We start from the raw sequence: 19,746 nt of genomic DNA on the forward strand, positions 1-19,746 counted from the left end.
TGAGTTTTATTTTATGTGATCAAATTAAGTAAGTCCGTTAGACAACTAAATCAGAGGATAATGAGAACTTAAATAAGCAAACGTTAGTATTGGTTCATTAGAGGATAATGAGAATCCTATTAGATTAATACGCTATAAGAAGGTTATGATCCCTAATATATCGAGCCGTCATACATACTTTCTCTTCTCCCATCTGAAGAGTTACGAAAGTCCTATTAAGGAATAAAAAGGTTCCAGTCGAGGAAGAACCATGAAACCACCGGTTACACTGTTAGCTGGTTATCTATTGTCTCTACAACATCTCATAATAGATCCTAAGAAAAGCGCATAGATCAGAAATCACCTACTCATTTAGATTTCACTGTGTTTGTTTGATTAATCATTATGAATTCAGGTATTCCTAAAACTCTTCCAGACAATCTAATATAATGTGTTTTTAGTAATTATTGGTATTTTATAAGAATTTTCTAAAATTCCAACATTACTATCTTTAATTGACTACTTTCATTGGTCTTTACTTTGGTTAGGAATATTCTTATCATTTAGCCTAGGGTGACGCTTAATAATTAATGTGAGCATGCAAGGTTTTTCATCGCTTATTACATAAGAATGTGATTTACATAGTCTAATATTAAGTCAAGATTCATTAACACGGGGTAGACGCGCAAAGAATCATTTTTTCCAAAAGTCTCCTTCCAGAACATTATAAATCATATATTCTTTCAACAAATTAATTGTTACTGTAATCACCACGCCTCGTCAATCACAAATTTGAAGGCTAAATTGGAATTTTTTAAAAATATTCCTGGGTAATACCGTGTACTGGGAAAAATATTATCAATAACACCTAGTTAATGTTTGATGTTTGAACATTATATCAAGGAAGGTTCCTTCGTGCTCAATAATCTATACGCAAACAGCCGAGAGTTGAGTTGATTATGCTCACATATTTATTATGCTCAATTATCTATATTTGACTCTCTGTCAAAACCTTGAGGAGAAAATATAAAAAAAAAAGACATTTTTTATACAATATTGTTGTTGATTTGAAATCTTTTTAAGTAAAATTTTAAACAAAGATTAATTATTAACAAAATTAATAAATACTTTTAAAAAAATATCATACCAAACATTAATTATAAATAATTTATATGATATGCTTAACACAGCAAAAATAATCTTATTCTGAGGATTATTTCCCTGAAGTTAAAGCTTATCAGCATATACTAGCTCGGAATATTTATCTACATGTATGACACTCAATCAAGTCATATGTGTCCAAATACTGAAACATGCACTAGTAATAAACTGTTGCGTGTAACTCTTACCATAGGAAGAATAAATAAAATAATGAAAGATAACTTCTTCGGAGACATGAACATGACGCTAACTTCCGGTCACAAAAAATAATTAGTATAACTTCTTGGTTACTAAGTACTTAATGTTTGTTAGTTCAAAAACAAAGAAATTGAGCCGAACACAATTGGAGAAAACTATTTTTATAAAAGATAAATGAGAAAAAAGCAGTTTTTTTTATAAGAAAATAACTGAATTAGCTTTTAAAAATAAGCTACATATCCTAATCTCTCTCCCCCTAGCTCTCATATGAAACTGTTATGTGAGACAATGGATGTAATTTTTAATTTAAAATGAACGTGTAAGTTAAACTGTGAGAAAATTTCTAATTTATTTTTAAAACTCTTGTCTTATGTAATAATATGTCATTAGTCCAAGAGAAATTGAGTTCGGATATTTTTTTAAAAAGATATAAGATTTTAGTTTTGTAAATGAAAAAAATATCATTAAGAAAAAAGATTCCACTAAATATGTTTAGTCAAATTTTTTAATGGAAATTAATTATTAGTAAAATTATTGAATATTCAACACAAATGTCATGATGATAAGATAAAATAGTTTTTATATATGTAAAAAAAAGACTAGGCTAAGCATAGCCAAAATATTAAGATTCAAGTATAGTAAATGGGGAAAAAATTAAGAGAGTTTTGTCCTCTTACATAGAGTCATCTGCTTCATTTGAATTAATCGAAATTTAAAAGGCTTCCAAATATTGAAAATCCTATACAAAATATCCAATAGCTGGATTTCTTTTTCATTCCTTTCTCTTACATGTGTAAAATTGAATTTTACATATGTAAGAGTAAAAACTTGTCTATATTGTATTTGAATATTTGCAGATTCCAAATAGTGATTAAAGTATAGGTGCTTTTAAAATGTAGGCGAAATTTCCCTTCAAAATCGCCTGGAGCACATGTTTGTTGGTTTCTAATTTAATAGAGAAGAAGGCAAGGCTTAATGTTGCAGCCTGAGTCACGCTGGATATTGAATTATTATCGTATTTTCCTTCATTTTCCTTTCAATAAATGAAGGGAAACGAAGTAATCTAGAATCATAATTTGTCCCTTTCACTGTTGTTGGTGACAACGAGGACGTTTCTACGGTTGACTTACATTACAAGATGATTGTTTTTGCATAATCTAAAGACATCCAATATAAGATTTAAACTGTCCCTGAATTAAAGGAGTCTTCATAATAAATACAACATATTATAAAAAGAGTAAGTCACTGATCAGATCGTGAGGCACGTACTCTTTTTGAATTAGATATATAGAACATATATTGCCATACGGGTTCATATTAATTGGACATTTCTGTACGCATGTAGAAATGTAGAAATTTAGAAATTTTCTTATGAAGTTTACAGCTTGTACGCATGTGGAAATTAATAGCCAACATAATTCAAAAACAATTGGAGAAAACAGACAAATGACTACTTGTATTCCGAAACGGGAAAATTGAGGATAAATAAATAAATAAAATTTAACATGAAAAAAATAAAAAATGAAATATTGGGAAATATAAATAAGTAAAAACCTCACTATGTTAATTAATAGATTTATATTTTAGATTTTATTGATTTAAAGTGAATTAGGAAAAACAAATAGTCTCAATAATTAATAAGAAAATAAAACAGTTTATATTTTATTACGTTCATAATTTGTTAGGTATGTGTGTACATACCTACATGTAATATCGATTAATGATTTTTTCATTAACAACTAAAATTACTTATTTTATCTTTTACTTTACAACAATCAAATCCATTAATTTATTAGTACGTGGCTCCTTACTTAGTCCAGTCCTTAGTAAGTTCCTGATCCCTTGAGTCTCAACACTAGGGTTTAGTCTTTCATTCAACAACGTCTTAGAGCCTCCATTTTAAAATAATTAAAACATAACTTCTTCTTTTTTTAAAAAAAAAAATGATGCTACGTTCTCCCTCTTATCTATATCTCTTTTCTCCACTCCTTATCGAGGTCTTTTTTCTAAAATTTATGTAGAAAAGTATTAATTTAACAAACGGAATTAAATATTCGGATCGGTGGAAAAACAAACTACTAGAAAAATATAGACTTAGCGAGGACTTATATTGGTGGTGTGTACAGTGCAGAAATTTCGTCCATAAACGCTGCAGACTACACCCACTATATAGTTATGCTTCAAAAGTTTGGTGTCACTCTGGGAAAACCAACTGAGTTGTAGTAACAAGCTTAAAGGCTACATAAATGGAAGATAAAGCTGCGATAAAAGAATTGCTGGAAGACGAGGAAAACCCATATGATAATACTGTAAGTTTTAATATATCTGATATTTGTTATTGTTTAGTTTCTTGCAAGCTTTTAAATTGTGGTTGCAATCAAAATTCTTTTAAAACATAAATTTTGAAAAAAAATTAAGAAAAAATATGTGACCGATGCAACTATAATTGCGGTTGACCTTGGTCTCTCCTTGCTTAATTCGATTTATTTTTCATATATACTTTTTGTTTATATCCATAAATTTCTAGATAAATCAAACATATAGATGTGTGTATGTATGAGCAGATTTTCTCACAATATAACATAATTTTGAGTTATTAAATGATTTTTGCTAACTAATTAGGGACAAAAAAAATTTGCAGATGGGATCTACTCTTCTAAGCTTGAGCCTGAATAACTCAGGGCAACCCCTTAACCAAGTGAGTAATACTAATTAATTAATTTCTCGGGTACCCTATAAGCCAATAATATATGTTATTTTTAATTAATCTGCATAAATTTTCATTGATGCACCCTTATGTTGAAGATGTTCAATAATTATTTTTCTCGGTTCTTAGATGGGGATGCTGCGAATCAAGCTTGAGGAAGCAAAGAAAGAGAATGAGATTTTGAAGGCTATGCTGAATCAGGTTAATCAACACTGCACTGCTCTTCAGAATCGCATACTTTTTGAGATGCAGCAGCATCAACTATTTTCATCATCACCTCGCAATGATAATAATAATCATGACTTGCAGGTAATTAAGTTTGACTTAAATTTTGTTTTGATCAATATGGTTATTTTTCCATTTTTAATTAATTACCTTTAATTCAAAATTTTATGTTATTACCTGAAAACATTTAATCTAGTTTTACTTGGTCAACAACAACTCAACATTTATTTTTTAGTGCCAGCAATAATACCCGGCCGAGGAGGTCTCTATCTGCTAGCTATGCCAGGAATTATAGACAAACAGATAAGCCAGGATTATATATTACCCCCCAAAAAAGAATGAAAAAAATATTTTTTGTTGTTCTTGTAACATACGTGACGTGTATACATGTGACAGAAAGATAGAGAAGTAGAAACATCAGTAAAATTAGTGTGGAAAAAAATGAAAATAAAAATCAGGACTAGTGGTAGTCTTTGGTAGCTGTGGCTATTAAATAGGATTTTAAATTGAAGTTTGCAATTGGAATTTCAATGCAATTATTAATATTATGAAAAACTGTTGACATGCATTTGATGTATTAACAAAATCGGTCGCAATGAATCATTATGGTCAAGAGATTTAGGTAGTATACATGAGAATGAACATAGGTTTTAAACTGAGTGTAATCATTGCATGTGCACTAAAAAAAATTGTAGTAGCTATGTGAACGTCAAGATTCCAAAAATCTTTACATTGAATTAAACAATCCCAGTTGTAGTTTTTGACCATTTCTTAAAATACTGAATTAAAAATAATTTTTTATGTGTGTGTGGTCAACTAAACCTCTAAGGCTTGATCTTTGGACTATATTTTGTTATGATTATTAGCTTGATATCTTCATATATAATATAAAATTTGTACTATATCATATGATACCTTTCTAAGTCTGTGTGATCAAAGAAGTAAACGTTTCAAATAAATCTTCATATAAATTTTGAAGGGAAACAAACAAGATGCGGAGAAATTACCAATGCTACACACCCGGCAGTTTTTGAATATGGGCGAGTCTTCATCAATTTTAGACGGCAACACAAAAGCATGTGCAATAGCAGAAAACGCTGAAAAGAAAATGTTAGGCAAAAACCTTGCATGTGATGATAATAAGTACAATGTTGAAGGTGAAATCAACAGTCAAATAACATCGCATGAAGCAAAAAGCACAGAAGATCAAGTATCTGAGGTTACTTGCAGGAGAGCTAGAGTGTCCATAAGAGCAAGATCAGATTTTTCTTCGGTACGGGTTTCTATCTCATTTTGTAGTTAATTATATTATTATTAGTGGTAGGTTTTTTCATATGACTGAGTAATTTTATACTAGAAAAAAGCTTGTTTCTCACGCAAAATTGCGAAACACGTTGAACATAATCCTTAATTAAACTTTAGAATTTATCAAATTTTGAAAAAGAACTTTTTACTACCATTTTTTATTAAGTTTAATTTTTATTTATTTATAGTTTTAAAAAATTGTACTAATTTATACGCACTTAAAGTTTTGTTATTAAATAATATATATGATAATTTTATATACTTAATAAATGACTGATTATAGTAAAAATATTACAATAATTGACTTATAATCGTACTCCCTGACCGATATGTGTGCAATCAACCAATGCTATTTTTCGTTTCATAGATCCTATAATTTCATATTAATTATATATTTAAAGAGATTTACAGCCCTCTTATTTTATAGTTGGATTACGTTAACAAGTTTTAACTATAAATTATCTTCACATATATGCACAATGTAATTTGCTAACATACTCCAATTGAAAAACAAATTTATGTATGTTAGTAAATATTTGTGAGATTTCCTAAAATGCATTTAATTCTTTTAAGTTGGAATATGTTAACAAGTTAATTATAAATAAAATTTTATCTTAACAAATCTTATATTTAAAAGGATGTACACTAACAAATATAATTTAAAATATGCATGTAAAAGTTAATATAATTTTTAAAATATGAGTTTAATTTTGATACAATGTAAGTGTAAAATAATTATTTTAAAAATAAATATTTTTATCATACTTGTTTGTTGATGATTGGTTGTCAATATAACTTAATCTGAACTGAAAGTGATATGTCATCTTGAACAAACTTGTAATATTAAAGGTTTGAATTCTAAAGTTATAAGTCTAAAGAAGAATTTCTTTAACCAATAGTCTGACAGACAACTTACGAATTAATTAATTAACAGTTATATAGTCTGTGATATACATCATCAAAGACAAAAAAAAAAATAATTCAAAAACAGTAAAAAATTAAAAATAGATTAACTATATTATTTACATAACAATATATAGTAACCATCAGGATATAAAAGCTCAAAAAATAATCATTTCGCATAAAATATTTCTACATTCTCACACTGCACTCTCCTATAAAGGTGAATTTTTTTGTGAACGAACTTGTATTTTTTATTTATTATAAAAACCATAGCACATGTGTGAAACAAGAAGAGACAAAGGGTGTAAAATAATCAAATTATGTTTAAATTAAAAAATAAAACTCGTTTCTTTTTTATATGCTACCAATTAAAGTTGAGTCACCTCTTCTGATAAAAGGGAATTTGCATTTGACTAAAATTAATGGAATGAATATGCATTTGTAATTGTTATTTTAATCTTTCAGATGTTTGATGGGTGTCAATGGAGAAAGTACGGACAAAAGACAGCGAAAGGCAACCCTTGTCCTCGAGCCTACTACCGTTGTAGCATGGGAACTGCATGTCCGGTTCGTAAGCAGGTTCGTGGATATAAATTTATAGTTTGTTGCACTTTGCAACCATGCTTACATCCTGTGACATACATATATACAATATATACATTGTCTCATTGCTGTGAGAGCAGGGAGAATATGTAATTCAGCTGAAATCCTTCATCCTCTAAAATATACATTTACCATAGTCTTTAAAAAAATACTAATCAGTGCCCTAATTCTATTAGAACACTGGATAAGTAAGTAAAAAGAGAACATTTTTCTTGGATGCGTAAAAATGTATTTATATGATTTTAAATATAATAAAATCACTTTTAATTTTTAATCAATACTCTTATGCATCAGTAAATAAGACTTTAAAAAAATTGATTCTCAAATTAATCTTTCAAAAATTTTAATTCTCATCAACATTATTAGCCTTTTAAAGATTTTATTACCAAATTAGTTCTTCAAAGATCATGCAAATGATTAGGGGAGGCCTGATATCGGTAACATATATTAGTCCTTGTAGAAAATTATATATAATCACAGGGTTCAACAACTCCATCATAAATAATAGGTACAATTAAGAAAATTGTACCAACTACTTTTTAGTACATAAAGAATTATATTGGTATAAGTTAGACCAACCCTATTAGCCACAATATTTGAAAAATTAATTAGGTACTAGTTGAAGTATTTAAGGGATTAATTGGGTGAATTTTTAAGGGATTAGTTGGGTGAAAATTAATATATGGTAGATGGTTTAGAGTAATTTGATACCAGTGATTATATTTCCTCATACTAGCATTGCATCTTGAATAGTTAATTTTGCCGATATTGATGACAAAAAATTTGTGGTTAAGAAAAATTTAAAGCAAATAATATGTCACCTAGTAACTTCATTCTAATTTGCCTGAGTGAATTTGTTAACCATACATCAGCCTCTGCATATGTATAAATAAATTTTCTTTCAATAATCAGATATTTAACTCAGTTGTTCGAGTAGAGTATATAAATTATTATATATCTCATAATATTTATATTCGATTCATATAAATAAAATTAAAAAAAAATCTCTTTTTTAGCATATGTCTTGGAAGTTTCTTGCTCATCTCACTTAATATATGGTGGTATATTCACATTTGTAACAGGTGCAAAGGTGTTTCAAGGATGAGACTGTTCTCATCACAACCTATGAAGGGAACCACAACCATCCCCTCCCACCAGCAGCAAGACCTTTGGCAAGCTCAACATCAGCCGCATTGAACATGTTCCTTTCTGGCTCAATCACAAGCTCACATTCCAGCACCATTCTACCTAACTCACCCCTATCCACTATTTCCCCAAGTACTGCTGTGGCCACTTTCTCCCAAAATGCAACATGCCCCACAGTAACACTGGACTTAACCCAGCCAAATAACAACAACTATCTCCAATTCCAAAGTGCCACCACTTCTTCACAAGACCATACACAATCATTTTTCCCTCTGCCATTGCATGGAAACCCTCAAAATTATTCTGAGGGGTTGATGCACTTGTGGTCTAAGGTTCCAATTCCAACCATGTTAGCCCCAGAGAAAAACCTTGCCCTGGTGGATGTTGTCAGTGAGGCCATAAACAAAGATCCTTCTCTCAAGGCAGCATTGTTTTCAGCCATTTCCTCACTCACTGGAGATCCTGATCAGAAGGACAACATCAATAACATAAGCCAATTACATAGTAAGAGTAGTGGTGGTTATGACCCTTGTTCTAAGATGCCTGCAATACCACCTATTCAGCCTTACACTAAGTTGATTTAGAGTTGACATTTAATATTGTTGTCAAATTAAATAATCTAATGGCAAATGTGGCTTGCTTGCCAGAAGAAGAGGTGAGCATATATATATATGTGTGTCTGAGAGGTAAAGTTTTATAAGAAGTCTACGGTCACTCCAAGGAAGACTTCCTTCTTAATACACTGGTTTTCGTTAGTCTTACTTTGTAAAATAAGTTAATGAACATATTAAAGTTTTGGCTTTTGGTCTTGTATTTAAATATACAGTAAGCCTAAGAGTAATAATTTCTTTTTTTTAATAACTCTTTATATAAATTAAATTTTATTATAAAAATTCAACTGTTGAATTAATTAAAATATTTTATTAAATAGATGAAGTCTACAAACTTTATAAAAATTTTAAACTAATTTACATTTCATTAAATTAATTTAAAATAGTAAATAACATACTTTTAAAAAAAAATAAATTAACCATAAAATTATATAATCACATATATTGCATTTGTTTAAAATTTGATATACACTATTGTTGAATTAATATAAAAATATTCAGCTATTGAATTGATAAATATATAGAGAGAGAAGATGAAAATGGAGAATGAACATTTTCTTGTAATATATGTATAAGGCAGTCTATATATAGATAAAAAATTTGTAACTCCATAGTTACAAATGGTTTAATGTATTAAGGTGAATATAAATATCATAATTCACTAGGAATACGTGCAACTACTATAAATATGCATAATACTCTCTCTATTGACTGTTGTAACAACCTCAACTTCGAGTAATAAGAAAAAAGAATGTATTAGTGTTTAGAAATGCTCATTGGTATATTATTAATTATAATGCTCTTATAATAGAACCTCGATCATATGAATATTAGGACAATAATAGGGCCTAAGTGGGACTCTAAAACCCAAGACGTCCAGAGGCCCACCAGTCCTCACACATGCGCCTCTATAAATAAGAGTGAGAGAGAGAGAGAGAGAAAAAAAAAAGAAGAAGAGAAGAAATAGAAAAAAAGAAGTAGAGAAGGAGCTTAGGAGGTACCCAAAGCCCTCAGCTGGTTTTCACACTTCACCCCATGGTCAATGCTTCCCCCTTGTGCTTCATAACCCCCTTTTCCCTTTATGAACACTAAGTTTGAAAGATTTAGGGATTTTGATTATTATGCTTATTGAGAAGTTTATTGGGTAAATAAATCAATTAGTAATGTATTGGAAATAAAAAATACTTTTTTAGACTCATATAAAAGTAAAAAAATAACTAATTTCACACAAATTAAGAAAAACAAGTTGACATTATTTTAATTTTACTAATCTCAAGTTTTAAGGTTTATTTTCTTCTAAAATGTCCTTCATTGAAACTTACTATCATGAATAAAAGATTTGTTGCAGATATAAATAGAATTAAATGAAGGGTGTTTAGAAATGATAGCATTAAATAGGACAAAGTTAATTACATTTATTTATATTTAAATCCAAACAATAAGATCACTTTTTTGTTTATATATGAGTTTAGATTGAGAATCATACTAGAAAAGGGATTGAATAATGTGTTAGATAAAACTTAATGTTTTTTGCAAAGGATATGATTTTTCGTAAACAAATATGTTGAAATATTGGACCCAAAGAGTATCATCCAATGAGTGCAAATACAACTTGTTTAAAACAAAATCAGGACTGTCATCCAATGCTAATGAAAAAAGTTTTCACAAAGCTTTTCAGGTGTAGACTTATGTGACAAATGTATCAAAGGATAACACAAAAGAATATTAATCAAATAGCTTTGGAAAGAAGTAGAAATACTTAGGTTTATACCAGTTCACTCTAAATAACTATGTCTAGTTCTCATTTACAAACCAATAAAGTATTTCACTAATCAAAACTTGATTACAACAAGTATTATGTTTTGCCACTCATGGCTACAATAGTATTCTTTAGGCTACTTCTGACACACCTCTTAGAATCCCCCTGAATCTAAGAACACCCAAGTATTGTTTAACACTAAGTCACTTTTGGCTTTCACAAACAATAAATGTTTGAATGAATTGTAAATTCAAATCACTCAATATAGTGGATAAACCCTTAAGCTACAATGAAATAACTTTGTGAAGCAAAGAATGAACAATTTAAGCATAGGAAAGTATTGTCCAATGTCTTGACAAAAAGGATCACTTTGATTATCACTTGCTCATTTTTCTCTTTGTTTTCTTGTTGAATACAAAGCTTGAGTCGTCTTTTATAGACTTCAGTGAAGATATTTGTTACGGGATTAGCGCTTGCCTTGATATGCCTTGATATAATCATTGTCTCACAAATGGAGGCATTGCAACATTTTTCATTCTTGTGGAGGGAGACGAGAGACAACAGCATGAGCTCTTTCCTTTGTAGCACTAATGACTTGAAAGAACATTTGTTCATAATTCTTCTATTCTCTTTTGTTCTGTCATTTCTTACTCGAAATTTAAATTTTAGCAACTCAAAATAAGAGAGGCAAAATGAATTTTAGCAACTCAAAATAAGAGAGGCAAGATTGTGATACCACTTGGACTGCTAGTTTAATAACAAGTTTTTTTATAGGAACACCTCTTGATGGTTGGAGCTCAACTAAGTAAAAGACAAGAGCTAAGTGAAAGATAGTAACAAAGATTACCAAAACCACATACATTAAATTAAATGAGGACGTATGCATGTTGTATGTTACCCAAAAGGGTTTGTGAATGGGCTATGTCTTATAGAAATGTTATGTAAGCCTGATTTGGGAAAGTATGAGAGTTTAAAGAAAAAAGGAAAGACATGTTCTCATTCAATGTGATAGGTAAGTAAGACCACGGGGAAGGATCGATGCTTATGATTGAGATTCAGATGCTTTAGGCACTAGGGAGGTCAACTCTAAGTACTAGAGAGAAGAATAAGGTATGGTGTAGTGAAATGGTGATGATAACCTGCTTAATAAATACTTGTAAGGACAAATATCTTATGAAAAAGTGAGATGTGAGTTAGATAATAACATTGGTTAGTTGTAAGAAAGAATAATATATAGCAATTCAATGAGAAGTGAAGCCACGAGAGTTAAGAGAAGGATCCATCTCTCATTTCATTTAGCAAGCCTATATAAGGCTTCCATACCTATTTTTTGAAAGTATTTTCACTTAATGTGAATCTCCGCTTGCTCAATAGAACTCTTGCTTAGCTTGCATCCCAACTCGTTAAGCTAAAGTTGTGATTTTGCACTTTCTGATTTTTTTCAAATTCGAGCTTCAAACATTATTAATGACTACCAAGCCATCCAAAATGATAACATCAATAATGATCCCTTATATATACTTCCTAGCCTTAAATAATAGGTCAAATCTTTGTTCCTCTTCTCTTATCATTTCCTCTTTCACTCAATAGTAGATACTTTGCTACTTCAATTTAGAAAGTATTGTAAGCAATAAGCTATAATAATCCATTGCTTCCTGTATTCCACAAATTTCTTCCTACATCATATAATTTAAATATACCCAAATTTCCCTCATCTTTTTATATCCCTTCCCTTTTTTGTTTCTTGGCAAAGTACTAAGACCACTAATTACTCAACAAGCCATACACCAAAGGCTCTCTATCATCCTCGTCACCAATCCACAATGCCACCTTCAACTCCTTCAATCCTTGCTCTACGATCTTGAACCATCCACACTCTTTAATGCTTTCCACTTCCTCTCCAATCTCTAATTCAACGCCACAAAATTCCAACAAACCTAGAAGTTCCCTATTCACCTTTTGCTTCTCCTTTTGCACATCATCTTCAACATGACCTAGCGCACCTTGACGTCGATTAGGTGGTCAAAGAAGAAGTGGAGGATGGTGATGACATCTTTCGAGACCTTTTGCGTTTGTTAAACAACATCATTGCAAAGGGCAAAGAGGCATGCAGAGTCATCATGGTGTGAGACGAGGTAGGATTGCACCAATAGATAGATATGAAGGGACTACAACAAGAATGAAGTAATTTTTTGCATACTTTCATATTGATGAATCCATAATATACAACTTTTTTATTTATAAATTGGGTGTTTCGGAAGTATGCAAACATAATTATGGACTAGGTTTGTCAAAATCCATGTTATTTTCTGGATAACCTAATCCAAAATTATGTTTTCATACTTCCAGAACAGCCAATCAAGAAGTTTGCAAACATAATTTCATATTAGGTTTTTCCGAAAACAAGATGCATTATGGAAAACCTAATTTAGAATTATGTTTGCTTACTTTTGGATTGAATGTTTTGTAAAAGAAAGGGGTAGTTCTATATATTTTGAATTTGTTTCTTTTGAATATTTTGGATAGTTGGCTATGGAAGTAACAAGGTGATCTGGGTTTGAAAAAACACGACCGCACAATGTTTTGGGTTCAAAGAGATGCACAACCATGATTGTCAAACTTGAGAGTTAACTCGTAAACTCATTTGAGTTTATGAGTCTACATGAATGATTCGAGTTAATTTGGTAGCAAACTCATTTTTGTGAGGACTCAGAGTAGATTTGTGCTAACTCAAGAGTATGAGACCAAGTTGGTAAGTTTGCTAGGTAATTTTTTTTTTTATCAAAACGCCCTTCATTTTGATTGTTTTTTGTGTGCTTAGGGACATGGCTTTGTAACCAACACATTTTTTTGGAAATGTTGTTACGACCTTTTCCATTATCAAACATATGCAGTTTGTCCTCCCACTCTGCATTCTTGTTGGGATGTCTCTGGCTAACATAACAACACTTATTTAAGCCTCTGTTTAGGGTTTTAAAGCTCTTTCTTTATATTTTGAATTGTTGGGCCTTTGTTTAAGCCCAACAACTTTTTAGTCGATGGCTCAACCCCTTTTCAGTAGAGTGAGTGTGTTTTGTATTGTTAGAATTGGTGTGTTCTATTAGGTCACTCAATAGGGTGCTTGTGTTGTTGTATTGGTATTGGGCCATAGGACATGTTAATCATTATTGACCAATTTTTTTGTACAATAATAATAATAATAATAAATTATGTAAAAGCATAATACATAATATAATAAACTAAATAAAGAAGGTATTTATAGGTATTTTATACTTTTATTTTTTATATGAAATAGATTCTTACAAGTCTACGAGTCAAGTCTATGACTTGAGTTTATAAAACTCTCATGAATCTACATAAACTATTGAGTATGTTAATCTTGTGCATGACAATGTAATGGTGTGGGTTCAAAGAGAAGTGATACCATGTGGTCTGGGTTTAAAGAGACGCACGTTAGGACAAGAGTAAGAAGATGGGATGTGAGGGGTATTTTGGGGTGTTGAGATTTATTTTAAAGATAAAGGGGGTGCAGGAAGAAATTTTGAGGTGTAGGCAGAAATTCCCACTATAATATCAAGTAATCAGATTCCTTAACCTCATTTTATTTGAAATGGGCTAATTGGGTGATTGAACATTTGTATTTATTTTGGTTGAGCATTTTGTCAAAGATGTTAAGGTTAAAGTCCTGTTTCAGTATTCCTTTCTCTCAAAAAGGGCTGTAAGTGTAGATTTGAGTTCATATGTTTTTCTTGCTACAAACTGTTTTGACATTTTATAAGGATGTAAAAAGTACTGTAGAGTTAAACATTTCTGCCTTGAAAGTTATGCTCTCTTATATGTTTTCTTTTTCCTGCTTTTCTAGCTACTTATCCTTGTTAACTAATATCACAAAGCTTATATAATATACCAATCGTCACTTACAAGAGACCCTGAGACAAATCCTCAGAGACTTCTATCATTATTTGCTGTAATGAATCACGTAGACCTGCATTTTTTTTATTCACAAAGATTTTGGCATAGTAATATCACCAAACTATGACTAGGCAGCTTCTGCAAATCCTATACGGAGATTGCCATAATCAAACACTGTATGATATGCCCCCAAGAAAATACTTCCAAGAACCCTGCACAAATACCAGTATTGTCATATACAAGGTAGAGGTTGAATAGAGAGGGAGAAGCATGCATTTGTCGCATTTCTGCAATGACTTAGGAACATACATAATTTACATTTTATCAAAGAAAGACATTAACAAGACTAGTGTAGATTACCAGAGGGGACCCTGTGGGGGAGGCACATCTATAGCAACAAAACCGCCATAGCAGACAGTAGAACAGCCTTCTTCAACTCGAAGGACATACTAAGAAGAATAAAGGGGAGATTAATTGTCTGAGATTATGAAATGGCAGTCATGGATTGCAACAAAAAATACCTTCTTTTTTATGTTTACTTGTCAAGCATTTTTAATGCAAACGGATAGAAGCAAATATGAGAAGTTGGAGAGAGCTAAATAAAATTGAGGTAGGTATCAGATATAAATAGTTAAAATACATTATGCGTGATCGCTTTTTTCTAGTGCTAAGGCACTGATGTATAAACTACAAAATTCATGTTAAACAACAGACCTGTTCTGGAGAGAGGGGAAAGGACTTGTTTCCAATGGTGAATGTAATGTGTGGCATAGTAGCAATCCTATTGCAATTTATAAATGATTGTCCCGGGGGATTTGGGAGCTTCTCACAAAGCTTTTAGAAGGAAATTGAGACAGAAAAAGCTTGTGAGTGCTTAATTCGAAACATATTTGAGGCATATCTAGCCATTAATATTGTAAGTTTGCAAAAATCTACCTCATCCACATATTTTAATACTTTTTCCTTTACATTGCTTTGCTTAAGCTGAACTTGGATCCAAAGGACAATCATATTGCAAAAACTACAAAAGGGGCTCTCCCTTGTTTGAGACCGATTCCAACTTTGATTATGCACCACTGTTTTAATAACATCACTGCAGGTTAAAGTTAGACTTTTGTTAAGAGACTGGGACAAAGGAACGTGTCTCTAAAGAATCAAGATTAGGAAAACGAGAAAAGTGTACTCCATTGTATTAAATTCATTATTTGAACAGAATCCAATGGCACTGCATATAATGTCAGGATATAACTGCAGACATGAAACATAAGAAAGAAGGTAAAGGATGGTTAAATTTCAAGTAAAGCGGTAAATAATCATTGAGTTTAAGTGTAAAATTACAAATGAAACAAACCCCAGCAATCAAGGATTCCCATATTGAATCCCCATAGTTATGGAGAATGCTTTTACACTCAAAACTGGTATATCCTTCTGCTCCAATGGCATGGTTAATTTGAGTCACAACAGTCTGTAAACAAAAACCACTAAGAAAAAAACCGCAAACAAAAAGTAAACAAAATAACGTATCAAGATAGGATACTAATGTTTGAGATCATACAGTTGGACCAGCAATTAATGATGTGCCCGAGTCAACAACTGCAGCACAGCCACCCTCACATAAGCCTGTAAATTTTTTTACATGATTTTCTATTGTGAGTCAGGTCAAATGTATTTAAGAAAAGTACCAAGCATAAAAAATTTGGGAACAATGAATGTCAGCACTAAAAAAATTGAGTTGTGTTATTCATACAACAATACTCTCTCTCCCTCCATGACATCATTAATTTTCATTTCATACTTTTCTCCGTACCTCTCTTCATCACATCATCAATTTATGCTGTGAAAAATGAATCAAGAGGACCAGTTGAATTTCAGAAGCAAGAAGTTGATGCACAAAACCTTTTAGTTCTACTGGAAAATGTTCCAACATATAGCCTATTAGTATAATGCAATGTCTAGGAATTTTAATCTCTTCATACATCATATTTAATCACAGCTATGATAAACAATGAAAAAATGTTGCGGATTTAAGCAACATGACGAATATAAATGTAAGAGGACCTGTTGAATTATTTGCAAGTAGAATATCTCCCAAATCAATCTGCAGGTGCAAACACCAAAAGTTAATAATGACTTGGTTGGTGATAATAGATATGGATGAAGTTCTAAATATATTATACCTGCCAATAACCTTTTTGAGAAAGTGGAACGTATGTGTGTTCTCCTCTAAAATGCCTGTAGTCAATACCACCAAAGACAATCTCACCCCCCATCTCTTCTGATGGATCTTGATTTAGCCAAAGAGAGAAAATTTTGTGGGATATGAGCCCTCCTTCCAACATATTATACCTGCAGTCGCAACACTAATCATTGTTGTATTTAAGACATAAAAAAACATTAGAAATAAAAAGGGAAGTTTGATCATCCTTCTAATCTACCTTATTACCACAAAAATACAATCACACCATTGTTCTTGCACTTCTATTCAAATTTAAAATTGAAAGAAGAAACATAAACAGAGAAATGACTTAATAAGGTTCATGTGTGTACCAAACTGGTGTGACTTTTCCAACCGAAGTATCCTGGAATCCGAGTCCAAGTATGCCATCAAATGGAAGTGCTGGAAGTGCCAAGGATCCTTCCCTTGTAATCTCAGCAAATTCCTGGAGGATGGGAAGTAACAAGCTATCAGTGCAACCAAAGAAGCATATAAAATTCAATCATAATTCTGAATGAAAACTAATAAAGGAAAAAATACTGACTTGATCTTTGATGATGATATCCCCAACTTGTACATTATCTTGGCTGAAGAATCCAAAAATTGATCCTTGGCCGTAAGGGATTTTACAAGGTATTCCTGCATATTTTCCCAAATGCAATTTATGTACATTGAAACGAACATATTTCTGTTTCTGCATATCCAAACAAATGGAAGCACCTAAAAAGGAAAGCAATTAATTTAACTTTTCAATTATATGCCATGCTAATCCAAAGTTACCGATTTCGGTATAGGTGCTAGATATCTTCGACCTATACTTGGAATGAAAATAGCAAGCGATCTGCATGTGCCATATGTGTTTTCAAAACATGTTCATTCAAAAAGACATTCAAATAAGTGACCAAATGCATCAGATTCAGATCATGGAATAACTTACAGAGAAGATGCATTTAGAAGACGGAACCCAAAGATTCGAGCTTCCCGTGTCAAACACAACATTGAAGTATTGTGGGGGTGAACCAATGCTAATCTCCCCAAAATATTGTGCATCAAGATAATTCTTAAGATATACTATATCTTCATCACAACAGTTTCTATTAACACCCCCTAAATCCCTGTGATGACCAGCCTCTTTGATTCTTGCAGCTTTAAGACACTGAAGGTCTAAAGTCCTCCTTTTTAGACCAATCCTCATCAACCTCCCATCATTAGAAGTTGCAAAAGTTATTGATCCAAACCAAGCCCAAACACACATACCAACCAGCAGATACTTGAAATCCATACTTACAACTCATCTGGGTCTACCAAAAGTTCAACAGAAGCAATATAAAAAAAAGCAGCAGATTAATTACAAATAATCACACCATCTTTACAGTTTTCAGTTCTGCTAACAATTTCATTTCACTAAAGTTCATTTCAATGCCAGCTATACAGCTATACAGCTATACATGAAACAGAGATTTCTAAACAAATGCAGAAAATAGACTATTACTCGCTCGTCTCCGGCGATTAACCATCTTAGACTCTGAGTTCTTCTAACTGATGACAAGTATATCTAACTCTAAAAGACCTCGTTACTGGAAGGCTTAGGCACCTTGCTTCAGTTGCTTTCCTTATATCCCGACTTAACTTGCCTTACTGGAAACAGCTATTGCTATCGATACCGTATTAAACCAAAAGCAAATGAACTCAAATATGCAAGCATGATAACTTATATGCTGTTCTATATCTCGATGAATCTAGGAACTTTTGCTTGCATTGTATCATTTGGTAACATCATTTGAATTTCAGAAGCAAAAGATAAAGAAGTTAAAGGTTCAAAGATTAGACTTAAGCAAATATTAGAAGCCTAAAACCAAAGGTAATTACAGATAAGAATAAAGATATAAACTTGAAAAAATCACACCTGATGCAGAGGTGTTTGATCAAAATATGACACTGCAAATTTTTACATGACTTCATATATAAAGCTAAACTATGATACGGGTCTTGCAAATTTTTACACCTACTAGCAACTGGGTATGAAGTTTGAACAAATTTACCACTTCCCCCTTTCCATAAAAAAAATCGTAGTTTACCCTTTTAATTTTATGTTTCAAGTAATTTTTGGTGCTGGAAAGGAACGAATTAACCTTACATGCATGGAAAGCACCGCGTAGTTTCGCTTAGGATAATGCTATTTCTCGCACGGTAATAAAAGTGGAAGTAACTTCAGCGGTTTGCAGCATACGATGTAACACGTGCGTACCAGTACGGCATACTATATTGGTATATTTCCAGAATCCAGAAGGTCATATGAGTTGGTAATAGATGTTCATGAATTTTATGAGGAAGTGTTGGTCGTGCCAAATTCACCGCTTCACGCCCTACCCGCAAGGACCAAAATTAAACCAATATTTTTTTTTTGTAATATATTAATTGTGAAACGTGTAACGCATGGGCATTTTTATAATAATGTTAAATATATTTCAAATTGTTATCATTTTTTAAATTTTTCTTGTGCAAAATATATTTTTATGGTGACCGGTAATGTTCTTCAAACTATTTTTTTATTTAATTTTTAATTCTTATTGTCAAATTATTTTGTTAAATAATGACATGAAAACGGATGTTATTCTTTTTTCTTAAGTTAAAAGCTGTTAGAATTTGCTTGATGAGAACATTTAACATATTTGAAATATTTTGTACGGGTTAAAAATCGTCAGAAATGGCATTCCCAAGGTTTTATCCTATCAGTGAATTAAATATCAATGAATATAACAAAATGCCACCACTTCTCAAGAGCAATACTGACGACAAAAAGAAAATATTCAACACCAAGTTTTGACAAGATCCACAGATCTATATCCACAATGAAGAATCGATCGCACCGTTGAGAAGGCAAGATGGATCAGCAGATGAACATGATTCAAAAGACAGTGTCTGAGTGATTGAGGAGGTAGTGATCAAATCCTATGTCCAAGGGTATTGGATACAAGACTCCAAGAGGATTGGACTAGAGCGACTAAAGAAGGCCTTAGGG

General features: G+C 31.5%; 2 protein-coding genes across 4 annotated transcripts; one reads left to right on the top strand and one right to left on the bottom strand.

Moving 5' to 3' along the window:
* The first annotated feature begins 3,381 nt into the window (after window positions 1–3,381).
* On the top strand, window positions 3,382–9,068 carry LOC100781603 (WRKY transcription factor 42). The gene is made up of 6 exons (XM_003546492.5): window positions 3,382–3,647; window positions 3,980–4,036; window positions 4,175–4,354; window positions 5,250–5,543; window positions 6,944–7,057; window positions 8,164–9,068. Exons 1-6 carry the CDS (start codon window positions 3,585–3,587, stop codon window positions 8,809–8,811), a joined length of 1,356 nt encoding a protein of 451 aa, XP_003546540.1. The 5' UTR covers window positions 3,382–3,584; the 3' UTR covers window positions 8,812–9,068.
* Window positions 9,069–14,472: 5,404 nt separating this feature from the next.
* Window positions 14,473–19,099, bottom strand: LOC100782139 (cyprosin). 3 transcript variants are annotated; one of them, XM_006597840.4, is made up of 14 exons: window positions 18,862–19,099; window positions 17,662–18,025; window positions 17,505–17,565; window positions 17,269–17,363; window positions 17,057–17,169; window positions 16,687–16,855; window positions 16,568–16,607; window positions 16,065–16,129; window positions 15,861–15,974; window positions 15,693–15,757; window positions 15,446–15,602; window positions 15,224–15,343; window positions 14,870–14,958; window positions 14,473–14,721 (listed from the first exon to the last, which is right to left on the bottom strand). In XM_006597840.4, the coding sequence occupies exons 2-14, from the start codon at window positions 18,004–18,006 to the stop codon at window positions 14,637–14,639; spliced, it is 1,518 nt and encodes a 505-aa protein (XP_006597903.1). In that variant the 5' UTR covers window positions 18,007–18,025; window positions 18,862–19,099; the 3' UTR covers window positions 14,473–14,636. The 3 variants fall into 3 exon arrangements, with proteins under 3 accessions (XP_006597903.1, XP_003546541.1, XP_006597904.1); XM_003546493.5 differs by lacking the exon at window positions 18,862–19,099 and adding an exon at window positions 18,631–18,843; XM_006597841.4 differs by lacking the exon at window positions 18,862–19,099 and adding an exon at window positions 18,217–18,624.
* Between the last annotated feature and the right edge of the window lie 647 nt (window positions 19,100–19,746).

This window comes from Glycine max, chromosome 15 (genome assembly GCF_000004515.6).
Source record: "Glycine max cultivar Williams 82 chromosome 15, Glycine_max_v4.0, whole genome shotgun sequence".
In the NCBI taxonomy this organism is placed as follows: domain Eukaryota; kingdom Viridiplantae; phylum Streptophyta; class Magnoliopsida; order Fabales; family Fabaceae; genus Glycine; species Glycine max.

Bases quoted from the DNA above. Each gene is read 5' to 3' on its own strand.
- LOC100782139 (XM_006597840.4), bottom strand. From the start codon at position 18,006: ATGGATTTCAAGTATCTGCTGGTTGGTATGTGTGTTTGGGCTTGGTTT. The intron at 15,344-15,445 runs GTAGATTTTTGC...TCCTTCTAAAAG, and splicing joins TATTAAAATATGTGGATGAG to CTTTGTGAGAAGCTCCCAAA. The intron at 14,959-15,223 runs GTCTGTTGTTTA...TATTCTTCTTAG, and splicing joins TTCCCCTCTCTCCAGAACAG to TATGTCCTTCGAGTTGAAGA.
- LOC100781603 (XM_003546492.5), top strand. From the start codon at position 3,585: ATGGAAGATAAAGCTGCGATAAAAGAATTGCTGGAAGACGAGGAAAAC. The intron at 4,355-5,249 runs GTAATTAAGTTT...TAAATTTTGAAG, and splicing joins ATAATAATCATGACTTGCAG to GGAAACAAACAAGATGCGGA. The intron at 5,544-6,943 runs GTACGGGTTTCT...TTAATCTTTCAG, and splicing joins CAAGATCAGATTTTTCTTCG to ATGTTTGATGGGTGTCAATG.